General features: G+C 51.6%; 14 protein-coding genes across 14 annotated transcripts; 6 read left to right on the top strand and 8 right to left on the bottom strand.

Annotated features, from left to right (window-relative positions):
• Positions 1-84: 84 nt before the first annotated feature.
• N7446_007779 (H(+)-transporting V0 sector ATPase subunit d) lies at positions 85-1,365 on the top strand (the record flags this gene model as incomplete). Its single annotated transcript, XM_058516524.1, has 4 exons — positions 85-116; positions 171-259; positions 335-1,221; positions 1,282-1,365. The coding sequence occupies 4 exons, from the start codon at positions 85-87 to the stop codon at positions 1,363-1,365; spliced, it is 1,092 nt and encodes a 363-aa protein (XP_058370170.1).
• Positions 1,366-2,157: 792 nt separating this feature from the next.
• Positions 2,158-3,550, bottom strand: N7446_007778 (ribose phosphate diphosphokinase subunit PRS5; the record flags this gene model as incomplete). Its single annotated transcript, XM_058516523.1, has 3 exons — positions 2,158-2,214; positions 2,267-2,590; positions 2,645-3,550. 3 exons carry the CDS (start codon positions 3,548-3,550, stop codon positions 2,158-2,160), a joined length of 1,287 nt encoding a protein of 428 aa, XP_058370169.1.
• A 541-nt stretch (positions 3,551-4,091) lies between these two features.
• On the bottom strand, positions 4,092-4,771 carry N7446_007777 (ubiquitin-like protein HUB1; the record flags this gene model as incomplete). The annotated part of the gene is made up of 3 exons (XM_058516522.1): positions 4,092-4,113; positions 4,166-4,304; positions 4,357-4,771. 3 exons carry the CDS (start codon positions 4,769-4,771, stop codon positions 4,092-4,094), a joined length of 576 nt encoding a protein of 191 aa, XP_058370168.1.
• A 279-nt stretch (positions 4,772-5,050) lies between these two features.
• N7446_007776 (PIG-H family GPI synthesis protein) lies at positions 5,051-5,774 on the top strand (the record flags this gene model as incomplete). The annotated part of the gene is made up of 3 exons (XM_058516521.1): positions 5,051-5,384; positions 5,446-5,648; positions 5,697-5,774. 3 exons carry the CDS (start codon positions 5,051-5,053, stop codon positions 5,772-5,774), a joined length of 615 nt encoding a protein of 204 aa, XP_058370167.1.
• Positions 5,775-5,861: 87 nt separating this feature from the next.
• N7446_007775 (pseudouridine synthase DEG1) lies at positions 5,862-7,709 on the bottom strand (the record flags this gene model as incomplete). The annotated part of the gene is made up of 1 exon (XM_058516520.1): positions 5,862-7,709. The coding sequence occupies one exon, from the start codon at positions 7,707-7,709 to the stop codon at positions 5,862-5,864; it is 1,848 nt and encodes a 615-aa protein (XP_058370166.1).
• Positions 7,710-8,359: 650 nt separating this feature from the next.
• On the top strand, positions 8,360-9,222 carry N7446_007774 (uncharacterized protein; the record flags this gene model as incomplete). Its single annotated transcript, XM_058516519.1, has 4 exons — positions 8,360-8,451; positions 8,583-8,817; positions 8,882-9,001; positions 9,058-9,222. 4 exons carry the CDS (start codon positions 8,360-8,362, stop codon positions 9,220-9,222), a joined length of 612 nt encoding a protein of 203 aa, XP_058370165.1.
• An 852-nt stretch (positions 9,223-10,074) lies between these two features.
• rps0 (40S ribosomal protein uS2) lies at positions 10,075-11,050 on the bottom strand (the record flags this gene model as incomplete). Its single annotated transcript, XM_058516518.1, has 2 exons — positions 10,075-10,816; positions 10,881-11,050. 2 exons carry the CDS (start codon positions 11,048-11,050, stop codon positions 10,075-10,077), a joined length of 912 nt encoding a protein of 303 aa, XP_058370164.1.
• Positions 11,051-11,384: 334 nt separating this feature from the next.
• Positions 11,385-12,339, top strand: N7446_007772 (mitochondrial 37S ribosomal protein uS15m; the record flags this gene model as incomplete). The annotated part of the gene is made up of 2 exons (XM_058516517.1): positions 11,385-11,430; positions 11,486-12,339. The coding sequence occupies 2 exons, from the start codon at positions 11,385-11,387 to the stop codon at positions 12,337-12,339; spliced, it is 900 nt and encodes a 299-aa protein (XP_058370163.1).
• A 631-nt stretch (positions 12,340-12,970) lies between these two features.
• On the top strand, positions 12,971-15,194 carry N7446_007771 (uncharacterized protein; the record flags this gene model as incomplete). The annotated part of the gene is made up of 3 exons (XM_058516516.1): positions 12,971-13,135; positions 13,189-14,338; positions 14,389-15,194. 3 exons carry the CDS (start codon positions 12,971-12,973, stop codon positions 15,192-15,194), a joined length of 2,121 nt encoding a protein of 706 aa, XP_058370162.1.
• A 107-nt stretch (positions 15,195-15,301) lies between these two features.
• On the top strand, positions 15,302-15,592 carry N7446_007770 (uncharacterized protein; the record flags this gene model as incomplete). Its single annotated transcript, XM_058516515.1, has 1 exon — positions 15,302-15,592. The coding sequence occupies one exon, from the start codon at positions 15,302-15,304 to the stop codon at positions 15,590-15,592; it is 291 nt and encodes a 96-aa protein (XP_058370161.1).
• A 664-nt stretch (positions 15,593-16,256) lies between these two features.
• N7446_007769 (glycosyltransferase domain-containing protein) lies at positions 16,257-18,106 on the bottom strand (the record flags this gene model as incomplete). Its single annotated transcript, XM_058516514.1, has 2 exons — positions 16,257-17,870; positions 17,942-18,106. The coding sequence occupies 2 exons, from the start codon at positions 18,104-18,106 to the stop codon at positions 16,257-16,259; spliced, it is 1,779 nt and encodes a 592-aa protein (XP_058370160.1).
• Positions 18,107-18,352: 246 nt separating this feature from the next.
• N7446_007768 (uncharacterized protein) lies at positions 18,353-19,389 on the bottom strand (the record flags this gene model as incomplete). Its single annotated transcript, XM_058516513.1, has 2 exons — positions 18,353-18,784; positions 18,856-19,389. 2 exons carry the CDS (start codon positions 19,387-19,389, stop codon positions 18,353-18,355), a joined length of 966 nt encoding a protein of 321 aa, XP_058370159.1.
• A 361-nt stretch (positions 19,390-19,750) lies between these two features.
• On the bottom strand, positions 19,751-20,807 carry N7446_007767 (uncharacterized protein; the record flags this gene model as incomplete). Its single annotated transcript, XM_058516512.1, has 2 exons — positions 19,751-20,405; positions 20,461-20,807. Coding segments are annotated over 2 exons (1,002 nt in total), but the record flags the coding sequence as incomplete, so codon positions are not given.
• A 1,119-nt stretch (positions 20,808-21,926) lies between these two features.
• Positions 21,927-23,042, bottom strand: N7446_007766 (slipin family protein; the record flags this gene model as incomplete). The annotated part of the gene is made up of 3 exons (XM_058516511.1): positions 21,927-22,659; positions 22,709-22,826; positions 22,874-23,042. The coding sequence occupies 3 exons, from the start codon at positions 23,040-23,042 to the stop codon at positions 21,927-21,929; spliced, it is 1,020 nt and encodes a 339-aa protein (XP_058370157.1).
• Positions 23,043-24,345: the final 1,303 nt, after the last annotated feature.

Below are 24,345 nucleotides of genomic sequence, written 5' to 3'. Positions count from 1 at the left end.
GCTGGTGGCTTATGTAATACCGTGCGTGTCCAGGTCGAATAGAGCTACAGAACAGCTTCCCCATTCATCTTCTCTACGTTCACAATGGAGGGCCTATTCTTTAATGTTAACGGCGGGTATGTGGTTTATTTGGCTGCCTGCCCTCAATAGCCCATTGCTAATTTACCCAGATACGTCGAGGGCATTGTCCGTGGATATCGGAATAGCCTGTTGAGCGGCCAGAACTATTCTAACTTAGCCCAATGCGAAACAATCGACGGTACGCTATAGTGATCCTATCGTCTCTATTGTCGATCCCATTGTTCCCTATCGAGTCTGACACTTAGCCCCGCAGATGTCAAGCTCCAGCTCGCTCCCGCATATGGCGATTTCCTTGCCTCTCTACCCCCGAACCCCTCCACCTCCGACCTCGCGGGTCGGATGACCGACAAACTAGTCTCTGAGTTCCGGTATCTGATTGCACAAGCGACGGGCTCATCGGCCAAATTCCTAGAATACATGACATACGGCTACATGATCGACAACATCGCCCTCCTGATCACCGGTACTCTGCACGAACGTGACACCCGGGAACTCCTGGAACGATGCCACCCACTAGGATGGTTTGAGACCCTGCCTGTGCTATGTGTCGCAACCAACATCGAAGAACTCTACAACTCGGTCCTGATCGAGACCCCACTCGCCGCCTACTTCAAGGATAGTCTGAGCCACCAGGATCTGGACGAGCTGAACATCGAAATCGTCCGCAACACTCTATACAAGAACTACTTGGAGGACTTCTACAACTTCATCAATACCCACCCGGACTTCAGCGGCACGCCGACGCAGGATGTCATGGCTGAGATTCTGCAGTTCGAGGCAGACCGCCGCTCTATCAACATCACTCTCAACTCCTTCGGCACCGAGCTGTCCAAGCTCGAGCGCAGGAAACTCTACCCGGAGTTCGGAAAGCTCTATCCGGAGGGCAGTCTGATGTTGTCCCGCGCCGAGGATGTCGAGGGTGTCGCTCTGGCTGTCAGCGCTGTGGCCGATTACAAGGCATTCTTCGATTCCGTGGGTCTGAGCCAAGGCGGCGGTATGGGTGGTATGGGCGGCGGCCCTGCAGATGGCAAGAGTCTAGAGGACCTTTTCTACCAAAAGGAGATGGATATGTCAAAGCTGGTCTTCACCCGTCAATTCACTCCGGCGGTAGTCTATGCTTGGATGAAGCTAAAGGAACAGGTAAGTATTGTCATCCTAGGACTTCTTTTTGATAGTCGATCGCGGACTAACACATCCCAGGAAATCCGAAACGTAACCTGGATCTCGGAGTGCATTGCTCAGAACCAGAAGGAGAGAATTGGAAACTTCATCTCCGTGTTTTAAGCTCATCTAGGCATGATCAATGATGTTTCCTGTTTCTTCCACCTCTTTGTACTTACCTATCTTCGTGGCTGGTATTTTGGTTTTGCTGCCAGCTGCTTTTCGTTGTATCGAGTACCCAGTTTGTTCTTTAACGTGAGCGCCTCAACCTCTTTCTCTTTGACCAGGCTTAAAGCAGTTATCGTTGGTTTCGGCTCCCTTGCTCTTTCTATATTTCGTATCAGGCGTTTTTGCATGTGCGCTATCTCTATCTTGTGATATAGAGGACAAAATATACCAGATATCCATTTTGTTGGTGTACATTCTTGTCTCAGGGTAAGCCCGGGATCTAGTTCTATAAGTACATAGTGTGTTTCTTTCATGAATATGCTCGAGAATAAAGCCTCAGCTTCAGTAGACAATTTACCGAGAAGAGACAAAGCGAGAGAGAAAAAATGACATGGGTCGGCCTCCACACCGCGAAATCTTACGGCCCCGCGGAGCAGACAGCGGAATTAACCGCGATAGTCTCACCCGAGACCGTTGCTTATGCAGATTGAAAAGAAAGATTCCAATTTCGTTTCAATAGGGCTCATATGTGCAAATGGCAAAGGGTGTGGCAGAGACAAAACACGAAATATTCGAGACAAAAAAAAAGAGAAGCCAGCCAGAACCAGAGCAACAGACGCAGAAATCAGACCGAAAACAAATTCAGGGTACCAAGTCTACTGCGAACCTGGATCTATGACAAAGGGGAGGGGAGGATGGTAGGTCGAGGTGAAATTTCAGGATATCGGAACAAGGAGAAATCAGCAATCAGTCATACTGGAAGAGAACGCTGATACTTTCACCGTGGTGCACACGGCGGATAGCCTGGATATAGGTTAGCAGGTATGGCGCGGAAGAAAGCGGACGAATGATTCACCTCGGCGAAAACGTGGCCGACTTCAAGGACCTCAAGCTTGGGGCACAGGCGCAGGTGCTCCTGCTGCTCCACGCTGTTGGTCACCACCACCTTGTCAAGGGCGCTAGCGTTGATGCGCTCGATGGCGTCGCCGCTCAAGATACCATGGGTGACCAGGGCATAAACTTGGGATGCGCCCTCCTTCTTGAGGAGTTTGGCGGCCCGAGTAATCGTGTTAGAGGTGTCCGCCAGGTCATCGATCAAAATGGCTATCCGGTCACGGACGTCACCGACCAGCATCATGGTGGCATTCTGGCGGTCTGTGATCTTGGTAGGGCGGCGCTCCTGCGAAATTGTTAAACAAAGAAAATAATTTCCTGGATCGTGTCAAACACTGACCTTGTGAATCAAAGCAAACTCCATGCCCATTTGGTCCGCAATCGCAGTAGCGCGCTTGGCACCGCCGGCATCGGGGCTGACAATAACAGCCTGCTTGTAGTTGGGGATGTTGCGCTGGATGTAGCTCTTGAGGAGGGGTCGACCGTAGAGGTTGTCGACTGGGATATCAAAGTATCCCTGGTATTGCGGGTCATGCAGATCCATGGTGATGATGTGATCGGCGCCGGCGCAGGTAAGCAGGTCCGCCACCAGGGTACCGGCTTGCGCAACCCACTGCTTGTAACCGGGTCGTGGCTGGAAGGAGTTGATCTTGGAGGAGGCATTGCTTGCAGCATCGTCGGCTCCGTTGGCGGCGGACTTGAGGGAATCCGTGGTGTCGTTACGGGGCAGACCGTTGCGGCGCTTCACTGGACTGCCAGAGCTTTCCTCGATCTGAGCTCTGGCCAGGCCCTTCTGGAGGTTGTCCATCCCATTCATCAAGCCGAGGCCTTCGGGTTTCCCGGGGCCTGGAGTGGGAGGGGTGCTCTCGAAGGTGTAGCCACCATTAGCGGGGCGTCCAGGAGCACCAGCCTTAATGAGAGGAGCACCGGCCTTGTCGTATGGGATATCACTTTGGCGGGAGTATGGGAAGAGAGGGAGAACGGCGGTGACTCGTCGTGCCGAGGCGGTCTTGCAGGCGGAAATGGTGATGAGGAGCTCTAGCAAGTGGTCGTTGACTTTGCCACCGCCAGATTGGATGATGTAGACATCCTTCTCACGGACCGACTCTTGAACTTCAACCCGAGTCTCACCGACGGCAAATTTGGAGAGCAGAACCTCCGCGGGAGGAATACCGAGAACACCGCAGATATTCTGAGTCAACTGAGGGTGGGAGTTTCCTCCGATGACAACAAGATTGCGAACCATGGTGTCTGGTTGTGTAGGTGTAATGGTCGTAAGAATTGGTGAGGGAGGATCAAGTGGAGGTCAGAGAAAGTTGGAGGGGAAGGAAAATCTGGGGCGGGATGGGAGGGCGAAAGGTCGAGTCGAAGGGAAAATGAAAGAGCAAAAGAAGAGTTCTTGAGATTGAGGCTAACAGCTACCTCATGGCGAAGCAAAGACCGAGAGTTTGGAGAGACCAAGGCATAAAAAGGAAAGGTGACGCTCGTGTGAGTCCCGCGATGGAAAAAAGCCTGGAGTGGAGATTGTGGCCTCAGGCACCATTCAGCCCGCATGAGGTAAGGCGCATGTCGTGACGACGCCCCCACGACGCCAGCAAAACGGTGCAGGAACAGTAGTCGCCAGGTACAAATGTTCCATTGTAGATATACACTCCCTCCTTTGCAACTGACAGAAAAAAAAGCCCATATTCATGCGTATCCATGCGTTACTCCTGTGCTCCGGTCCAGTGGTAACTAGAAAAAACCCATATAAAGAGAACTGCTCCATGTAAAGTCTGCTCCATCCTTCATTCGCCGGTTCCAACCTCGCTGGAACAGAGTTAGCATTGCAGTCTGAGTGGGAGGGGGTGGTGAGGCTTACAGATCAAGCTGTACTCCGTTGCTCACTCCATAGTCCTCGAGTGTGAGTTGATCTTTGAACGGACGTTCGCCTTGGCGTTTGAGAAGTATTTCGTGGGGTTCGCGGCCGATTCGGGCAGCTACTTGCGCCTTGAAAAGCTCTATATATAGAGTCAGTATGAGGCGGTTGGAGCCATAGATCAAGGGACGTACTGATCGGGTCTGAAGCAAGACACGGGATCGCAGCTTTGGTTCCCAGACGGTCATTGACATGGACGACAATCATGGGCTCGGAGGATTGAGGCATGATGGGCTTCTTCTCCTTCTTCTCTTTCTTTTCCTTCTTTTCTTTCTTGTCCCCGCCTTCGCGCGGCGCATCTCGATCATCGCGTCGTCGCTGATCACGGTCCCGGCTGCGAGCTCTGGGCCCTCCATACCGGTCTCCATCTCTGTCGCGACGCGGTGATCGTGGTCGATCGCGATATCCGCGTTCTAGTCTGCGCTCATCGCCGCGGGAATCGTCGGTTCGGCTCTTGTCTTTCCACCGGAAACCTCCAGACTTTTTGGGTCTCTCTCGGTCGCCGTTGTCTCTTGGCCGGGGAGATCTGCTTCGTGATCGGTCACCCATGGCGCTGTATGAGGGGAAGATAATTTGCGTTGTTGCCCGACAGCCCAGACCTAATGTAAACGGTGAAGCTGATGGGTCACGTGGTTGAATGTAGCTGCCATCTAGTGCGCTACTCCAATATAGGACTAGCGTGTGTTTGTTCAAGAGCTTCTCCCGCGTCCAGAAGTGGTCTCTGTGTCCTTGATCTAAGTCCAAGTCTCAATTAGACACTGCAATGGAATTCCTCAATTAATCTCCAAGTCATCATATCGCTTCCCCCTCCCCCTCTCAATACAGACAATGCCAGGCCGATTGAGAGTCCGTCGGCCCTCTCCGACCACCGTCTCCTTCACGGTCTCTAATGCGCCGCAGCGATCGAACTCCCCCGCCAAAATCTTATTCGGTCTCCAAATACTACTACGTGCAGCTCTTTTCTTCTGTGTGATTGGCGCTGGGATTGCGCGACTCCGGCACACTTTCTTCTACGAGGGTGGCAGGGTGATAGGCTGGCCAGCCGTGTGGTCCAGTCCGCTCGGAGCCAAAGTGTGTAGTCTGGTGGACTTATACAACCCCCTGGCTATGGTGGCAGCTGGAGTATTGGTCATATACTGTGTCTTCAAAAGAACCTATACCGGTAGGTTGAAAATAGCAAGCTGAAATGATTCAATCCATGTATAGCTAACCAAGACTTGCAGAGGAGTCCCTCCTGGTTATTCGAGGATTCGGAATCCAAACCTCAACATCCTCTTCAACATACCTTTCGACTGCGGCAACAAGGTTTATTCCTACCACCCAAATCCAGGACATTGTCATCCATGAAGCTTTCAAGGGCTTCGAGGTTCGCTTTTATTTGGCTGTGATTGTCGAAGGCGAGCCTGATGCGCTGGTGGTCTTTCCAGTATGTGACTTTAAATGCACTATACGTCCAAGCTGACTTTTCAACCAGCACATGTTGCCCAAGCGGGAAATCTTAGAGCAAGTGTGGAGAGGTTCACGACGATGTCTTTACGATGCGAAGTCATGATGTGTGAAGATTCTATACAAGAATTCGTTTGTTGTGTAGATGGACATATAGTCATGCTTCAGGTCTAAGACACTATGTACGGTTGGCTTAGACTTGGGCCAACTTTGCCGCGGCCTCCTCTTTGTTGGCAAGCTTGCGCTGCTTTGATACAAGTCCTCGAGCATTTTGAACCTCCACGGTATCCATCTTGCCTTTCTCGTTGACGGGGACATATTTTCCGTGTGGACGAGTCTCATTTCCGCCAACCCAGATCTTTGCGCCCTTGTTTGACTTCTTGGTAACACCATGGTTTAATGATTCGCCGCCCGTGTTCTGCGCGGCACTCTGGTCACCTTGGCTGACAGCCAGGTCCAGGAGAGCACCCGCTAAGATTTCATCGATTTTGCGCTGTCTCCAGACTGACCAGAGCCGGTCGACTGCTCCCCGCATCCCAAACTTGCTATCGCCTTTGGCTGTCGTGTTGTTGTTCCCCCGCGTGTCGCCAGCATAGATCCAGTTCATGGCATCTACACGGTTACCCGAGTCCTCATCAGGGAAGATACAGTCCCACAGGACAAGAGGAGCATCATCAGCCATTTCATAGGTTGGCTTTCGGGGATTCTTCGCGATATCCAGTAGTTCAGGCACAATGGATGGAGACTCGAGTCCTTGTCCCACCAGGAACAAGATCGCAACCATATGCCGCACTTGGTGCCACAAAAACGCAGAACCATGCAGGGTAAAAGAGTACACAAGAGGAGTGTTCTGGGAGGTCGTGGAAGGAGGCGTCAAATCCGCTTCAGGAGCGGAATCCTCTTTGGCCTGGAATCCGGGTTGTCCAACGTAACCCACCGGGTTAGTCTTGGGGTTGACAACTTCAATGTCGGAGTGGAAGATAACGCGTTCAAAGTTCTCAATCTGCTTGCTGGTGTCCAGCTTGCAGAAATTCCGGAAATCGTGGGTACCCTCGAAATGCTTAGCTGCTTCGCGCATAGCCTCTATATCAAGCCAGCCCTCACGGTATTCCGCACGTGGTCCTTTCCCGTTTTGTGCACGGTTCTCAAATCCAGGTGCCCCAGGTGTCGGAGAGAAAGCAGGATTGGTGAAGAAATACCTGTATTGACGTTCGCGGCAAGAGAAGCGAGCATTAAACCCTTCCGGCGGGTTAGGACACCACGCCAGAACACGGATATCTTCCGGAAGCACTCTGTTCAGCACTTGTACGTAGTTCGTCTCATCGGCAATATCATCCCACTGCTTCCCGCCAGACCCTAAATCAATCTGCATCGCATCTCCTTGTAGAGCATCACCCTCCGCGGAGGGCTGAGGCTTAGGCCGCGAGCTACGGACTCTCAACCCAATGACTTGTCCGAACGCGCTTACTCCCCGATCCGTACGTCCTGCCTTGGAATAATCACATCCATCCCAATAAAGATGGTAAGGTCGCACAGCACGCGGCTCGACATCATCTGGCTCGTTGCCATCGGTCGTTTCGGGGAAGATCAGACGTGTGCGCCGCAATGCCTTCCACATCACCTCTTCAACAGTAGGCAGCGGTGTCACATTTCCATTCGTGTGCTCGAGTCCATTGTATCGCTGGCCGAGGTATGCAAACTTGAGCGCAATGTACCGCGTCGAGTACTTGGAGGGGTCGAAGTTGCGATCGGCTTTGAGAGCCCGTGATGGCGCGCGAGTGTGTGTGATGTCGCCTTCCGGGGGAGACAAGGGCCGCTTCTTGGTCGATTTGGAGGTCGCTGGGTGTGGGATGTCAGGTTCATGGACGTCGGTAGAGATGGGCGCTTGAGGACAGCGGGGTGTCTGCGACGAGTTTTCTGTTGGTGCTTTGAACTCCGTTGTCTGGGAGTGGAGTTGGCGCTCTAACTCGGTAATCCGGGCGATCAGGCTGGAGTTACTCCAGGCTGAGTAGTCGGGTTGTTCTTGTTTGCCGTCCGCCATGGCTGGCGTGGGAGTATGAGACTGGCAGAGGGTTCGCGTTTGCTTAAGGGTCTGTTGAAGTCTGCAACTCAATGGGAGAAGTCTTGCCGACGACTTCCACATGCCACGTCCAGCGACTGGGATCGATATGGCCCGAGTTTGGATTGATGTTGGGCTCGAAAAATTCGAAGTTGAAAAAGTCCGCGGAGCATTGGTGTATTTTTGTAATTAATATCTGTATCTTACTGTAATTTTATGGATTTCACGGCCAAGTAGTTATGAAATCCATGTATACATATGTATTCAGTTGTATATCTTCTATTATGTGTAGGTCTATACATCTTTTAGGCAAGTTCCTCTCTTGTTTTCGAAGTAGAATGGGCATTCTTGCAACAATGGAGGCGTAGGACACTTTCTTACCTTGGTAGGTCTGATTCGCCAAGCTTGGAACCTGACCTCAACTGTTCACCTCGTCGATGTCTAAAACAACCAAGGAGCACAATTATCGTCCATGGATAGGTACTGCTAATAGGTACTGATATATCTCACTCTATGGTCATATTTGCGGTAGAAACTCTCTATACATCGCTGGGTTGACCGGTCTAGCATGCTCGCAAATTGACCCATATTGAGAAAGCTGCGCATCAATCGCATGAATACACAGTCACAGCATGGCTGGGGAAGACAATTTCCCTGATGCAGATACCTCAGTGTCTTTGCTGCTTCTTGGAGACCCTAGTTGTGGTAAATCGACATTCCTAGCGTGAGTATATCTCGCACCTGTTACCCCCCATATATCCTTGATTCTTATCCTCAACATGATATCTCTACGTGTAATATCTGCATATACACCCTTTTACACTTCTGTGCGCTTTACAAACTAATATCATACAGCCGTCTAAAAAATGGAAGGCCATCAACGCAACCGGGTGCCAGCGCAAATACTCTCGAACTATTACGAGATGGCGATCAGCCTTTCATTTACGATATCCGGTTCTCCAGGAAAACATTTACTCTAGAGCTATACGACACATCTAATCCCAATCAGCATTGGTCAACCCTCAAACCCGACGTGGTTGTTCTAGCCTTTGATATCTCCAACAGAGAAACACTGGATGGACTGAAAGCGGTACGTACAACCTGTACACATACTTGAAAGACCATGTCTAATCAAAACCGCCCGGGATATACAGTGGCGAAACGATATCACTCGATACTTTCAGTATGGTCATGGCGAGCGTCTACCCATCATGTTGCTGGGCCTGAAAAGGGACCTGAGGAGAGAAGGCCCAGGAATCATCTATCCACAAGAGGTATGCTACTATCAACAGTCAATCATGTTTCTGCTATGACTGACTGACGGGTCTAGGCTTATCGCATTGCTCAAGAACTTCGTTGTGATAGGTATGCCGAGTGTTCGGCTGTGACAGGCGAGCTGCTTGCAGAGACGTTTGAAGATCTCGCAAGGTTGGCGGCGATGACGACTACTGAAAAGGGTGGGCAGAGCCCTGGTACTTCGTGTGTTATCTTATGAGTTAATTCTAGTTCTATTGTGTATTCCATACCCAGTGTACGTGTCTGCAATCGGTTACGTTGAACAATGGACCTTTCTATATGCACGTACTTCCATGTAGACTATCTCGTAGACTAGTTCAGCGCTATAAAAAGAGCCACGAGGCGATAGTAGGCGTAGTCCCTCAGCCCGCCATCGTGGAACGGGTATACACATAAGCTGGCCTGTCAACTGGTATACAAACTCCCGAAGAGGCCGAGCCAAGAAACATACAAGGTGGATGTCCTCGGCACATGTTTGGGTCTACATCCATGCACATTCTTTCACACTACGAGTTTACCGGATATGATACCAAGCACAACCTTTTCAGATTACTAGAGTAACATGCAGGGCGAAACCAAGGTAACGATTAAGTCCACCTTGTGAATTGACAGCACAGGGCTTTCCCCCAGAAGCTTCGTAAACAAAAGCAACTGGATCTCTTTCCCTCATAAGCGCCAGTCAATGATTGACGTTGCTATTCCCCCCCGATGCAAAAAACAAGGAAATAAAAAAAAGTGCTGGTAAGATGTGAGGCCACTGAGGCAAAAGAATTGAAGGGTTCGGGTGAAAGCTCGTTTTCTTCTGCTGTTTTTCAGTTTTGGTTTTTTGAACATTGCACAGAGACTAGGATAGACATGTCAAGGGAATTTGCGGGGGATTGAAGACCATATGAATGGACTCAAAAGTAGAAAAGAAAACAAGAGCATTCTCCGATTCCCATGTCTCCAGGGACGCAGGAAATCGTCAATCTCCCCGGATCGCCAGATATTTTTTTATTGATGTGATCAAACTTCCCCCTCTCAACGACTATCCTCGTCACGGTGGAGCAATTTACCACTTGGCCTCACCGGCGGCGGGCTGAGCCTCAGCCCAGTCACCGGTAGGGGCAGCAGTGCTGGTGGCCCAGTCACCACCGTCAGCCTCCCAGCTGGTGGCACCAGCAGCAGCAGTGGCAGCGCTGGCGGCGGCGAAGGCAGTGCCGGGGTTACCAGCACCGGGGGCGGAGGCGTCCCAGTTCTCACCGGCGAAACCGGACTCGACGGCACCGGCACCGATCTCCTCAGCACCGGGAACCTTGGCCTCTTCGGCGATCTCCTTGTTCTCCTCGGCCTCGGGGTCGCGGTAGAAGTAAAGGTCAACAACGGTGTCCCACTCGGTCTCGCGGGTAGCGAGGGTACCGCGGAGACGGAGGACCTCACGGGCGAGCATCCACCAGACGAGACCGATGGCGTGGCGACCCTTGTTGTTGGTGGGGATGGCAACGTCGACGAAGTCGGTGGGGGAGTCAGTGTCGCAAAGGGCAATGACGGGGATGTTGACGTAGCTGGCCTCCTTGATAGCCTGGGCGTCGGTGCGAGGATCGGTCACGATGATGAGACGGGGCTCCTTGAAAGAGCGGGTGATGTAGTTGGTGAAGTTACCGGGGGTGAAACGACCGGCAATGGCGGTGGCACCGGTGTGGGAGGCGAACTTCAGGACGGCACGCTGACCGTAGGGACGAGCGGAGATGACACAGACATCGGCGGGGTTGTCAATGGCGGCGATGATACGGGCGGCCAGGACGATCTTCTCCCTGTTCCATCACAACACAGATTAGACACAAGTACAGTTAGGAGTCGATACACTGTCGCGCATACCAGGTCTTGCCAATGTTCAGGACGTTGACACCGTCGGGGCGGAGCTTCCAGAGGTAGGGCTCCATGTGCACCTGAAGGTTCTTGGAACCAAGGTGGCACTGAGCAGCGAGGAGCATCTCAATGTCCTGCGAGGTAGGGTTGAAAACCGGGGGGAGCTGGGAGGGGGCCATGATGGGCGATTGATAGATTGACGGATGTAAGATCAATCGTCTGGCTCTTGTCGTGGTGATGGAGGGAAAAAGATCGAAGCCAAGCCGCGAAATTGTTGCACGTCGCGATTCGGGGCAATTTTCGCTTGCGTGCGCTAGGGCTAGGGCTGTGTAATGTTATGTAAGAATTCCTTGGCGCTGACAAGGTCCCGTGATAATTAATGACTGAGGCAACAAAAGTCCCAAATTGGTTAGCGCGATTGTCCTCCGGCCGCAAGATTTCCCGACAAAAGGTTGATGCGAAAAGACGTCGAGTGCTACTGGTGTATCATCTACTCCCAAGCTATTATCCAGCATGCCTCCGCGCATTTCAGTCCAGCCCACTTTGAAGGCTTTCACCGGTATGACTGTCAACTCCAGTCACCTCAATTTTTTGCCATCTAACCAAGCCTTTAGGATCATCCTATGGATATAACCCATTGACCGCGGCCAACACATCTATCCGTGCTGCATCTAGCAAGACTCAAGTTCGGAGGAAACATGACCCTTTCATGATGGCCCAGGCGCGTCAGCGCAAAGCCGCCAATGTTTCTCGCCAAAAAGTCCTGGCGGAGGAACGGGAATCCTCGTTGGGCGACCCCGTGAAGAGCCGGCCGACACCCTTTATACAAGAGATCACAGCAATCCATACCGAATCGCACATTCCTTCTGCCCTGAATGCAGACCTCAACTATTACCTGAACTCGAATGAGCTGGATGCCGCCCTTGGTTTCTCCAAGGACTTGACAGAACCTCTCCAGGCGGCCGACCGCGACACAGCCGACCCTCAAGCCGAGAAGGAGGCAGTCGATGTCCACAACAAAGAGCACCAAAATGCCCAAGAAGCGATCAATCGAATTGTGAACCTCAACAATGGAAACACCAAGGACCGAGTGCGTCTCAACATCATGAAGTGCATCGAGACCTTCGGAAGACACTACACAGACTCAGTTCTCCCACCAAAGCCTTCAGCTGTGGCTCATGAGTCTGCTCCCGTTCACCCAGAGCGAGCACCTCGCGTCGGACCGGACACCGGCTCTCCGGAGGTTCAAGCCGCGATCTTGACTGTGAAGATTATGAACCTCTCCCGACACCTCGAATTCGCCAACAAGGACAAGCACAACAAGCGTAACCTGCAACTACTCATTCACAAGCGACAGAAGTTGCTGCAGTATATTCGCAAGAAGGAGCGTGGAGGTCCCCGTTGGCAAAACCTGATGGAAACATTGGGACTGTCCGATGCTGCCTGGAAGGGAGAGATTGCTCTATAATGGGTCTTGTTTTAATAGGATGCATCTACACTATTCCCATCTTGCATGTCTGGCTGGGTTTAGATAGAACATCAGCGTATTACCTTGTATCATCTATCTTGGAGCTAGCGAGGGTACTTTGTTGGTCCATGTCTTTATTTTTACGTTTACAGGCATCTGTACAAATAGCATTGGTTTCACAATTTTCTTTATTCGTCCCCAATGCATCCATCCGTAGAGAATGATGTGAAAGGGAGACATTTAATACAATTGACCGCCTTATTATTCTGCCGGCCTGGAGCATCGATTTTCAAAAGTTACAAAGTTGGAAAGAGCAACCCAGGCGAGGACACACCAAGTACAACCGTGTACCTACCCTCTTCACGCCTTCACGTCCCTTTGTTTACGTTTTTGCGATTCTCGCGCCTTTTTTTCTTCTTCCTGTTCCCTCTCTCCATGATCAGCTTCCACATTACGCTTTCACTCTTGACTGCTCAAATGTTTACATCTTGCCTTCCAGGCATCTGACTGATCATATCTTGACTTCCTGCTTTCCAGCTTTCCAGCTCTGAAGATTTCACAATACTCATCCCCCCATTTTCAGTTCATCCCTCGCCACCCACATTTCTCTCGTATCTCGCGCGCTCGCAAGATGCGTCTCCGGTCGAACCACGTTCTGCCAGACCCTAATCAGGCCCCTCCTCCCCCTCGTCGTCGTCGCCAGACGCGAGCTTCTTCTGCACAGCCCACCGAGCCGGCCACTGCCACGGCCAGAGGCCCTGCTAAGAAGGTCACCAAGAAGACCCGCGGCAAGAAGGTGAGTATAGGATCCAGACAGTCCGACCTCCAGTTAACACATGCTTCGAACAGAATGCCCGCAAGGCCAAAACACCAAGCCCTGAACCCGAAATCCTCTCCACTACCGCTTCGCCAGTCCCCCACCTGGTAGTCTCCCAAGATCACAGCCCACTGGCCGCCACCCCGGCGGTTCAGCCTACCGATGACCGTGAGTTGGATTCCTCTATTCGCCCTCAGGACCCCCAATTTGCACCCCAGGACACCCCCGTGACACCCCAAGACTTCCCCGAGATGCCTGAAACCCTCCTCGGGGCATCCCTCTTCACAATCGAAGAAGAAGAAGAGCCATTTTCGCCGTTCCAACAGCGCGCCCAACAACGCAATGAAGAGCGCATCCAAGCCGCGCGCATCCTAGAACAGGTGCGCCTTCAACGGCGCATTCTTGTGTGCCTTGCAGAGGAACGGCGCCTCCAGGAGCGCATTCACCCATCCCAAACCTCCCCCATCCCCCTTGACGAACCCCAACATCCCTCCCCCTCCTCTCTTGAAGACGACGATGAATTCGTTGATGCCTGTGAGGTTATTGACCGCAACTCCAAATCGGCCAAGTCGTGGCTGTTGCGCAAAAAGCTCTTTGGCGGCGGTCCTTTGCGGGTCCTTGAGCCCCTCTCACCCTTCAGCGAGGACCGCAAGTACCGCATCATGAACAACATGGACCTTCCCGATCCCCCAGGCATTTGGACCAAAATCAAGGAAACGCAGGGGCTAACTTACTATCAAGACCGCTGGGGCATCAAGCGGGTGTACCAGCCAGACCAGCCCGAATCGTCACCCGCCAAACGTCAGAAGTCATCAACCGCGTCCCCGGCTATCCTCTCATCTCCCCGCCCCCGTGGAGCCTCCCGGAAGACCTACGCAGATCGCACTCGCCGCCGACAAATCGAGGCCAATGGCCGGATAGACCGAACTATCTTTCGCCTTCCTGAGCTGCTTGCTCAGCAACGGGCAGATGCCGCAACAAACACGGCTCGCTTGTCTCCCAATTCAGATGATACCATTCCTCCCATGACCCCTCCCCCTACCGCCCCTGCACCCGCTGCCGCTGCCGCTGCAACACAACCAAACACAAGCTGGCGGAGATGGATGTTTGATTCAGTTACTCGTCGTTGGACCAGCCTGTGGGGAGGAACCCCCGCGGAAGAGGCTGCAGAGCAGCCCATTGGTAAGTCATCTACTCATGAAATCCATTCAATAGCTCACATCACGTCTCAGTGGAAGAACCTCAAACCCCCCATGCTCAACAAAACATTTCTTCCGACCCACCTGCATCTGCCCCCTCGGCATACTATGCCGCGCGCTCACGACAAGATAATCCAGATACAGTGACACCTCAACAGGCTGGCAATCCTCGCGTCCGCCGTCGCACACAAGCTCGTCCTTACTACCCATCCCGCCGCTATGACCTCTATCCTCGCGGCTTCGACGAAGCCCTTCTTGACCGTTGCTTCGCCGGAAGCACCGCCCCAGGCCACCGCAAAGTCCCCGCTCCGCCTGAACAAAAACAATCACATGAAAATGAAATTGATTCTTCAAACAAGCGCAAACGCCAACCCTCCCCCGATGTGATTCCGAATCCTCCAGGGTGCAGTTACGGCTTGCATGATGATTACTTCACCTATGACGATGACGACGAGGCATGGGCTGCCGAGGAACAGGCACGCCGAGATGCTGCGAAGACGTCCCCGGATTCTAAGAAACCCGCCACAAAGAAAGCTCGGGCCAATTTCAATCATGCTGGGCACTTTGAGGTGCCTTATTCATCGGGCTCAGAGGGGCCCACCCCAGTCAAACAGCCCGTCGTGAAGAACTTCAATCAATCTGGACACTTTGAGGCGCCTTATATATCGGGCTCAGAGGGCCCCACCCCAGTCAAACAACCCGTCGTGAAGAACTTCAATCAAACTGGACATTTTGAAGTCCCCGAATCCTCTGGTTCGGAGGCGTCGTCTTTGGACACTGGCAAATCGTCAGGCCCTAAGGCTCAGGGTGCGCGATCCAAGAGAAGCCCCTCCCCCTGACTAAAGCCCGCCGCACTGCCGAACAACACAAGCCGAAAACCCCCAGTCGTCTTCGGGCTGCACACCGGTTCTCCTTGGACCCCGCTATTATGGATAACCTGGACAAAATGATGGAAAGTGATGATCCCTCGGAGCGCGCAAGGGCGGCAACCGTCCTACAAGCTTGTCCGACTGGGGACCTTCGCAGCGTGAAGTGGCCTAAGACAAAGAGTTGGGTCGACAAGATTGACATGGTATGGGAAGACATTCACACTCGGGATCGTTACTGGCGCAATCGGATGGCGGCAGGCGGGTTGGACCGCGATAAAGAAATGCAATACCGGGTCCATAAGCAGTTTCAGGAAAGTGTGGCTATTCTGGCCAAGGCTCGCCGCGATGGCCGATGTGCCCTGGTGTAAGTTGATGAAAGGGACGTGAATTTTTGAGCGATACATTGAAAATGTTTTGGGTCCTATGTACAATTTTCGTCTTGGATAAGTTCTGTTTCTATCACAAGTTAATCATCGATGTCCCTGCTTGACCTGTAATCACTGTAGTAAAACCGATAGATTACGAAGACCTGGAAAATCTCATGCCTATTTTCACAGGTAATAGGGTAATTGAGAAGTAATAGCAGGTGGTAGGAAACCAAGAGCTTGCTTGTATTAGAGGAATATCATCATATTAACCGCGGTTGACGTAACGAGGTAACTGGAGTATATAGTTTAAACGACTCCATTGCAAAATTTCGAGACTTCGTTTGACTACAATACAGTTCTTGTCTCTATAGCCATTTAGCTTTTAGACCTCCTTCGACCTATCTATACACAACGTCATGTAGATATCAAATCGGTGTATTGTTTCTGGGTAGTGGTATCGTGCGGCCTAAATCAAAAACAAAGAAAAGAAAAGCAGGAAAAGAACAAAAAAATAAAAGAGAAAACGCCAGAGACTGGGAATATGCGTCCATGCAAATCCAGTCTTGATCATGGACACATGCGTATCCAAGTCCTGGTATAAAACAAAATCAAAAAGGAATTAAAACAGAAGTCTTCGGCACTGAGAGTACCGGATAAGCCCTAACTAAACAAAGAACTCCTCCTTGCCAGAAATAAGACTCCCATACTGATTATAAACCGGCTCATCAGGGTCATCAACCTCCTTAGACCAAAGCCCAAGCCCATCATCAAACAGATCCCTCTCCTGCCCATTACAAACCTCAGCAAGAGTAATCCAACTCTCATCATCCGTCCAGATCCCACCGCGGCCCCCACGCAGCTCCAACCAATCCTGCCCGCCCAGCAGCGCAGATTGCGCCGCGTCGAAGCCGTGTGCGTTGCGGACGTACTTGCGCAGGAGGGCGCGTGCCCAGGGGTAGAACCACATCTTTTCCCACCATGCATTCCGCAGCTTGGGGTCGCCGTTTAGATGGGCTAGGGCTGGGATGTGGCCTGAGTGGACGTTTGTCATGAGTGGGGAATTGTGCCAGGAGGTGTTGTTTGGGTCGGGGAGTTTGTCTAGTGTGGCGTTCCAGACTGGGCGTAGGGTTGATTCTTTTGCGAAGCGGGATTGGTTGTATGGGTTTGGGAGGGTGGATATGTCTGTTGGGAGGAGGAGGCGGTGTTCGCGTGGGACGCCGTGCTGGGCTTGTAGCATGGACATTTTGGTGATGTTGTTGTATTTGACCCATTCGACGTCGTTGCGGGACATTATTTGGTTGAAGAAGAGTTGTGATTCGAAGTCCACGCCTATGCCGTACTCGTATCGGTGGCCTGTTTCGAGTCGGAGGCTTATTCCTGTTATGTTGGCTGCGTCGGATATGCCTACTAGGCGACAGAACCAGTCCTTGACGCCGTTGGTTGTGCGGCGTCGCTCCAGTTCTCGGATTACTTCTTGTCGTCCGTAGATCTGCGTTAGGGCTTGGTAGTCGCCTGATTTCTTTGTGCTTTGATCTAGTAGTCGGAGGACTTCGTCGTAGATCAGTCGTACATCGGCTGCTTGGCCAATTACCGCTCCGGGGTTCAACCACTTGGGTCGGTTCAGGTGTCCATCTGGGTAGGAATCCGTCTTCCAGCCGTACACATCCGGAGGCAAAGTAGACTCAGGAACAGAAGCGCAACCGGGGTCGTCCTGCAAACCCGGGAAGCAGATCTTGCTTGCACCAAACAGCACCCGCTGAGTGTACTTCTGTACATTCTCAGACACAGGCCGGCCGTCCAATCTGGCAAAGCCAAACTTCTCCTGCAGTTTCTGGTTGTTGATCCGGATGAGATTCTGGAACCGCTTAACCAAGACCTGCGGTGGCAATTGGAAGAATGTATCCAGTCCATCCACCATCAACACAAAGTCGCGGTCATGTACAGTCTTGCTGTCGCGGATGTAGTTGCGCGCACGTGTGATCTGCTCAACCATGCGCTCTGTCTCAGTCGCACCGGGTACATCATGGCCATAACCAACTAGTGTTGGTGGCGGATATCCCAGGATCATAGCCGATGTGAGCGTGCGACATACTCCACGCGAGCCTTGCGAGGCGGGGACCAATAGGTGCAGGCGTGGGTTGGGCTTGTCTAGATCATGCGGGAGAGTCTGATTGATATTGATATCCGTCCGGGGAGGGAGAATGACCTGGGCATCTTCGGGGCGCTCAGGGAAAGGATGTTGTGAGGGGAATTTGGTCCAGAAATCGGGTTCAGGTCGCTAGCGGGTTGTTAGCTCTATATCTAGCATAGCGGTTGCGGGATATTCCTCCACCGAACACCACCACTCACCTTTGAAGAGGAGGGAAGCATATAAAAGACGAAGATTAATGCGATGACTGACAGGGCAATTGTCTTGCGCTGTGCACGTGGACGGTGGTAGACCTGCCATAGCACCGTTGTTTTCTTCGACTTCGCATCCGTGAACTGTGGTAGTGGCGCGTCGACTAACGCCATAGTGCGAAGTTAATATCTCAGAGAGGTGAAAGGAACATGTTGTCCAGGAACCAGAATTAATTGACATACGCAATCGTTAGTCTTGGTTCAAGTGGAGAGGCCACGGGCTGCGATCGGCGCGACGTTTCCGGTGTTGCTCCGTTGGTAGGACCGCCACGTTATTACTAACTCAGATGCTTACACAAGTGATTGAATTGGGATATCCTTGAAAATACTATACAGGTGGATATGTACACGGCATTGCTTTCACTCCAAGTATATCTCTTCTCGAAGACGCTGCAGATTGCGAAACAGCCCACCAGCCGGCGCACCACTATCACTATCCCGCCTAGCCTCTGGCCTGGACCTAGATGATCCACGCTGATTTTGATCTGTAGCAGCCTGCTGCTGTTCCAAGGAGCGGCGGCGATCCTCCACAATCTTAGCAAGGCTGTCCACAAAACGATTGCGCGCTTTCTCCTCGGCCGACCCATTCCAGACAGTCGCAAGCACTCGAATAGCTTCGACGCGCCGGTTGGCGGCGTCCAGTCCGGCTTGTCCGCCACCCTCGCTGTCCAGTAGCTCTGTCACTTCTGTCCGTAGCTTCTTCATCATTTGTTGGCCCTTTTCTTCGCGGTCGCGACCATCGGCGTCGAGGTCCGGTCCCGAGACGGAGATGAATGACGAGGAGAAGGAGATCTCCGATGGGGGAGAGGCCATTCCATTGCGTCGCCGAATGTTTGGACGACATCTTCTAGTCGTGATCGGACTTGGTTCAGAGTGCGTAAGTTTGTTATGTATTCGGGGTCTGCGGGTACGAGTGTCTTCTTTTCGTTTGTGGTTGCTGCCTCTTCGTCTTGGGTTGCTGGCGCATCCTCTGCTTGTTCTATCTTGCGCACATCTTCCTCTGGGACGAACTTTATGATATCGTCGCGCAGGACTTCGGTCAGGGTTTCGGATAGCCCGATTGTCTCGCCTCGTAGTACCTCGACTTCATAGGCTAGCCGTCCGCCGCTTCGTAGGATCTCATCGGTGAGCTGGGATAATGTGCTCGAAAATCGGATGTTTTGGGCGTTGACCTTGGAAAGTAATGACTGGACCTGCGCGGACAGCTCTGTCAAAGGTACTGAGCCGGGTGTTCGAGAGGCATTGGGTTGTGCTGAAGCCACAGTCAGTGGTGAAAGGGATTCATTGAGGAAGTCGGCTGGGTCGAAGTTCGGGTCGGCGAAGTTGGGGGAGACATCGGGTGTGTTGGAGGGCTTGATGCCTGCTCTAGTGCTCGAGCTATATGTTGAGGATGCCATGTTATGTGTTTGGCAACAGTGCAAAGTCAATTGGAGAGAGAGCTGGCCTCCGCGGGGATATCTCCACCGCCTGTGCTACTTTCGGCATAGCGGTTGCCTCTTTGGTCAAAATGTCTTGCCGCTTTATGATCAGATCTATACACCACCGTAAACATTGTCATCAATTGTCTCTTATGTCTTAAAAGTAAAAAAGGTCATTAAATATCTATCATACGGCTAAGCTCTATGTACATAGTGCCCAAGGGCGTATATATATCGCTTATCTCATGCAGGGCAGTAAATTAATCCAAGGCTGGTCCAAACAACCAAGCCTTCCAGCAGAAAACAGAGGGCGTATATGCATATGCAACCCATAAAAACTCATATCAACTCCCAAGAAGTAAGAAGGGGAAAGAGGGGTATAAACCAAATTCGAAAGGCAAAAATCAACCGTAAAGTTCATGCACAGGCTTCGGCCCTTGATCCGCAGCCAACTCAGACGGATTAGTCGAGCGCGTGTATGCACCAACACTCTCAGGCGCCGTCTGCTGCGAGCTTCCGCCGAGCTCACTTGCCTCCGGATGCCCCGCGCGCTGGTATGACGGGTCCATGTTCTTTTTGTCTGGCGTCGGCGGAAGAACCAGAATGCTAGGACGGCGATTATGAGGGCGCCTCCTACGCCGACGCCGACGCCGATTCCGATGCTGGCGCCTTGAGAGAGGCCGGAGCCTGAGGATGAGGATGGGGCTCCTGAGGCGGATGTGGAGGTTGATGTAGAGGTTGATGTTGCTGTTGCTGTTGCGGAGTTTGAGGCTGATGCTGATGTTGATGTTGCCGTGGTGAATAGACTCGCGTCTGTGGCTTGCAGTTGGATTTGGATCGGTTGCGCCCACATCGTGATTGGGCCTGAGACTTGTGTGCTTTCGCCTGATACTTGGCGGACGGTCACGATTGTGGAACTATCCGATGGGAGCATGCTGGTGCATCCTGCGTATGTGGAATCTTCGCCCATGGAGACGGTCAGGTATTCGAAGTTGCTTTGGATTTGTTAGTTGTGGAGTCACGGTGTAGGTGGTTGATAATATCACGTACGAGAGACAGCATTGAGCAGTGGTAACGGGGTTGTGAATGACTAGATTGGCGGTGGTATATCCAACTGGACAAACACCCGGGCTATAGGCAATGGATGCCATTTGTCGTCCGAAATGAGTGTATCCCGAGGGGAAACAGTTCGGATCGGCATTGTCGCTCGCGGCGGCGTTTTGCAGTAGCAGGCCACTTGCAATGTTGTTTGCGCCTGACGGCTCAAAGGTCCACGAGCTTGAACATGATGCTGGTGGGGTGAACACCGTTGTCATTGCCAAAGTCGTGATTGTGTTTGTGGAGGCGGTAGGCAGAGTTGTCGCCGTGGCGGTCACAGCTACAGCTGCTTCGCTCATGTTCGCGAGTACTTTATTCAGAGGTCAAAATTCATCACCAAAATAAATTGAATGGGCTGGCCCGAGGGAAAAGGGGCAGTTTATGTACAGAGACTCACTTAGTAGCCCCAGCCCCACTGCTTGACTCTTAGTGCTTATTCTGTCATTTCTCACCTTCACCATGTTTCTGAGGCTCGATTCACAGCCACAAATTTAGGGCAAAGTTAGTATCTAATTTAGTACGCAATTTGCCAAGTCATGATTGGCTTTAACTCGTTCGCTGAGACCGCTCAAAGTCCAATATTTGCAGCATTGACGTGAGTTGGGGGGCCAATTTGGGGGCCAACTCGGCAATGGGAAAACATCGGATATGTTTACCCAACAGCCAATTAGAGTCCTATTTATTCTCCAGCTTCAGGGGTCTGAGCACGTTGGCCAACGTGGGACACGTCACAGTGCAGTGAATCGTAGGCTAAGGTCTAAATATCGGGGTAGCAGAAGACCTATAGCCGCTCAAAAGCAAGTGATGTCAATAAATGTGATGTGTTCGGGTATTTATGTGCGTTTCAGCCACAGTATCATGCAATGTTTTCGAGTCATTTGGATATCTTATTTGCCGGGGAAATTAAGTGGTGGATAATATGTGCATATTGTCCAATTAGATGCCTTACGGCCTCTCAGACTGACTAGCTATTTTAAGCTATCTATTTACGATAGCCGGCGTATGGCCAGTTATCTTGACTTCCTCGTATCTTGTTGATAAATCTTGATCTACTGGATGGAAAAAGGTCTCAGCCCTGCAGACTTGCATTTTTAATCTCTCTGTGTCTAGTATGGCAGGCTAAAAGAAACAAGTACTAAAATCGCATTTGAATTCGCATTATACTAACTTAGTTATAAAGCACTGAAGCATGTAGCCAGAGAGTCATTAAAGTGCTGCAAGAGCATCAAAAAGAAGGTGGGTATCGTCATAGATCCAGTCGCGTCCAGCCATAATACAGAAACTGTAAAGCCCAAAGCAGACACATAGCATAGAAACTCCATGTCAGGCATCTGCTTGGACAACATAAATCAAAAGGCTAGGTCATATCTTCATGTCGAAAGGGTATTGACCAATTAATTAGCGGAGACATATGTCCACTAGATGTCCTCAACAACGCGAGCGTTCATCGCACGCTGGAACCCATCATCGGCCTGGGAAATAGTGCCGTAGTTGCTCGGGCCTTCGCCGGCGTTGTCGGCAACGTTGAGCTGGCTCTGCACGGTCTGGTTCGTGGCAGGTAAGAAGATAACCTTGCTGTTGGCAGTCTTCGCCATGGCTTGCATGGCCTCGAGGTATCGGATCTGCATAGCAGGAGCAGAGGACAGAATATCGGCAGCCTGGCGCATCAACTTGGCAGATTCGACTTCAGCACGAGCGGCAATGACCTTGCTCTCACCGATTCGCTTGGACTGTGCGGCCATGGAGAGTGAATCCTGCAGGTCGCTGCTGAAGATGATATCCTTGATGAGCATGGACTCGACCTGCACACCCCAGCCGGCGGCGACTTCTTCGATAATCTCCGATGTCGACTGCGCGATCTCCTCGCGACGCTCGATCACGTCCTGGAGGACGCGGGCGCCGATCACATGGCGCAGGGTGGTTTGGGTACGCTCGATGAGCGCTTGTCTGACGTTGCTGATACCAAAGGCAGCCTTGTGAGGGGAGACGACTTCGTAGTAGATGACCGAGGTCAGGTTGAGGGTCACGTTATCCTTGGTCATGCACACCTGGCGGGGCACTTCGACGATTTGGATCTTGACATCGACTGTGATGATGTGCTCGCTGAGGGGGTTGACCTTGACCAGGCCGGGATCGACTGATCGCTCGAAGCTAAGAAATATCAGTGATAGTTCGACAATGGCGACTTGGTTTAGCTTACCGTCCGAATCGCGAGACGAGACCGACCGCGCCTTGGTCGACGGGCTTGAAGGGGTTGGGGCAGCAGATACAGCAGGGAATAGCTCCGAAGAAACCGATACATTCACCCAAGCTGTGGACTAGGGAGGATTAGATGCGAATAAAACGGAGGTTGACGCGAACTTACTCATGCCAGCATACCAGCCGTGGGCATCGGGGTTGTCATCATCATGTTGAATCCGTGCAGCGTATTTGGGCTGCAGATCACCCATGCGGGCAGGCTGGACATTTATCAGGTGCTGGGGACCCTGGGGGTTCTCTGGGGCCTTGCTAGCACCGGCGCCGTTTGTAGACATGATGTATAGTGAGTTGAGAAGTCGGGAGGTTGAAGATAGAGGAAAGAGGGAGGGAGGGGATCACAGGGTTTAAATGCAACGTCAAAGCCAAGTAAATATCCCGGGAGCACTTGGAGCTGCACTCCGCAGTGGAGAATAATTAACCTCAGCCTCAGGGCTGAGTTCTCTCCGCAGCCGATTATCCGAGTCGTCGTCATGGACTCTTTAACTAGTTCCTATAATGGAATACTAAGTTAACGTAACTTATAAGTTAGTTGACTACGCCTATACATGTATCTAGAGGGTAACTAGTATACCTTTAATCCTTGCATTCCTATTCCCTATTGCATATTCGTATGCACATTCTGATGTACATTGTAAATATCTCGGCATCGTCATACCACTTTCCAGATGTTTTCTAGCGGCCCACCAGGGCGCAAGGGCGCAGGGGGAACAAGGCAGATTCGGGCAATCCACATTTCTCCGAACGCGAGCGCGAGAACGAGCTACATCCGGCTAACCACTCTATAGCTCACGCCACCTGGTGCTTGTGACTTGTTTGTCTTTATCCATTGGCCCCCAACTCTTGGTGCTTGGGCGGGATCATCGTATTGGCGAGGCAGTGCTGACACAGAAGTTTGGGTACCTTTGTTAGTTGCCGGGGCTGTGTATATGTCAGGCAACTCACTGGGGTTTGAGTATAATATTGTACCATCCAAGGTGGTCGGAATAGATAACAAAGTCTTGACAGTCATAGCCTTCCTATGAAGGACATTGGGTACAGTTGGTCTATATAGCAACTTAGTGGCCAACCATATATCAACCAGCATCATTGGTCTAGTGGTAGAATTCGTCGTTGCCATCGACGAGGCCCGTGTTCGATTCACGGATGATGCACATTTCTTTTTGTTTTATTTTTTTTTTGTCTTCGACCGATAATATAGTCATTATGACGATTTCTAGTACAACATTTCCTCCTATTTTTTTCTTTTTTAAGTACTAATTCCATATAACGTTACTGCAGTCCAAGCCTGTTTGAATTGGTGACCCAAGTCGGCGTGCGGCCTGGAAGATATATATGCACAATCACGGTATGCCTACGCTGCATAGAAAAACAATAACAATATTTCGATATTGTATGTACTGAAAAGCTCTCTACCAAGAAACTGACAGCTTCCAGCTCTAACTCAACAAATAACAATAGAAATCACCTCATACCACGTGGGTTAGCACTAGTCCTCAACAAGACAATCCTACGCCAAACTCCCCACAGTCGAGATATCACAGTCGAGATATCACGACATGCACTCGCACGAGAGAACAG

This window comes from Penicillium canescens (genome assembly GCF_028828765.1).
Source record: "Penicillium canescens strain IBT 15451 chromosome Unknown utg000005l_segment0_segment0, whole genome shotgun sequence".
In the NCBI taxonomy this organism is placed as follows: Eukaryota; Fungi; Ascomycota; class Eurotiomycetes; order Eurotiales; family Aspergillaceae; genus Penicillium; species Penicillium canescens.
This window is presented reverse-complemented; position numbering and strand designations above follow the sequence as displayed.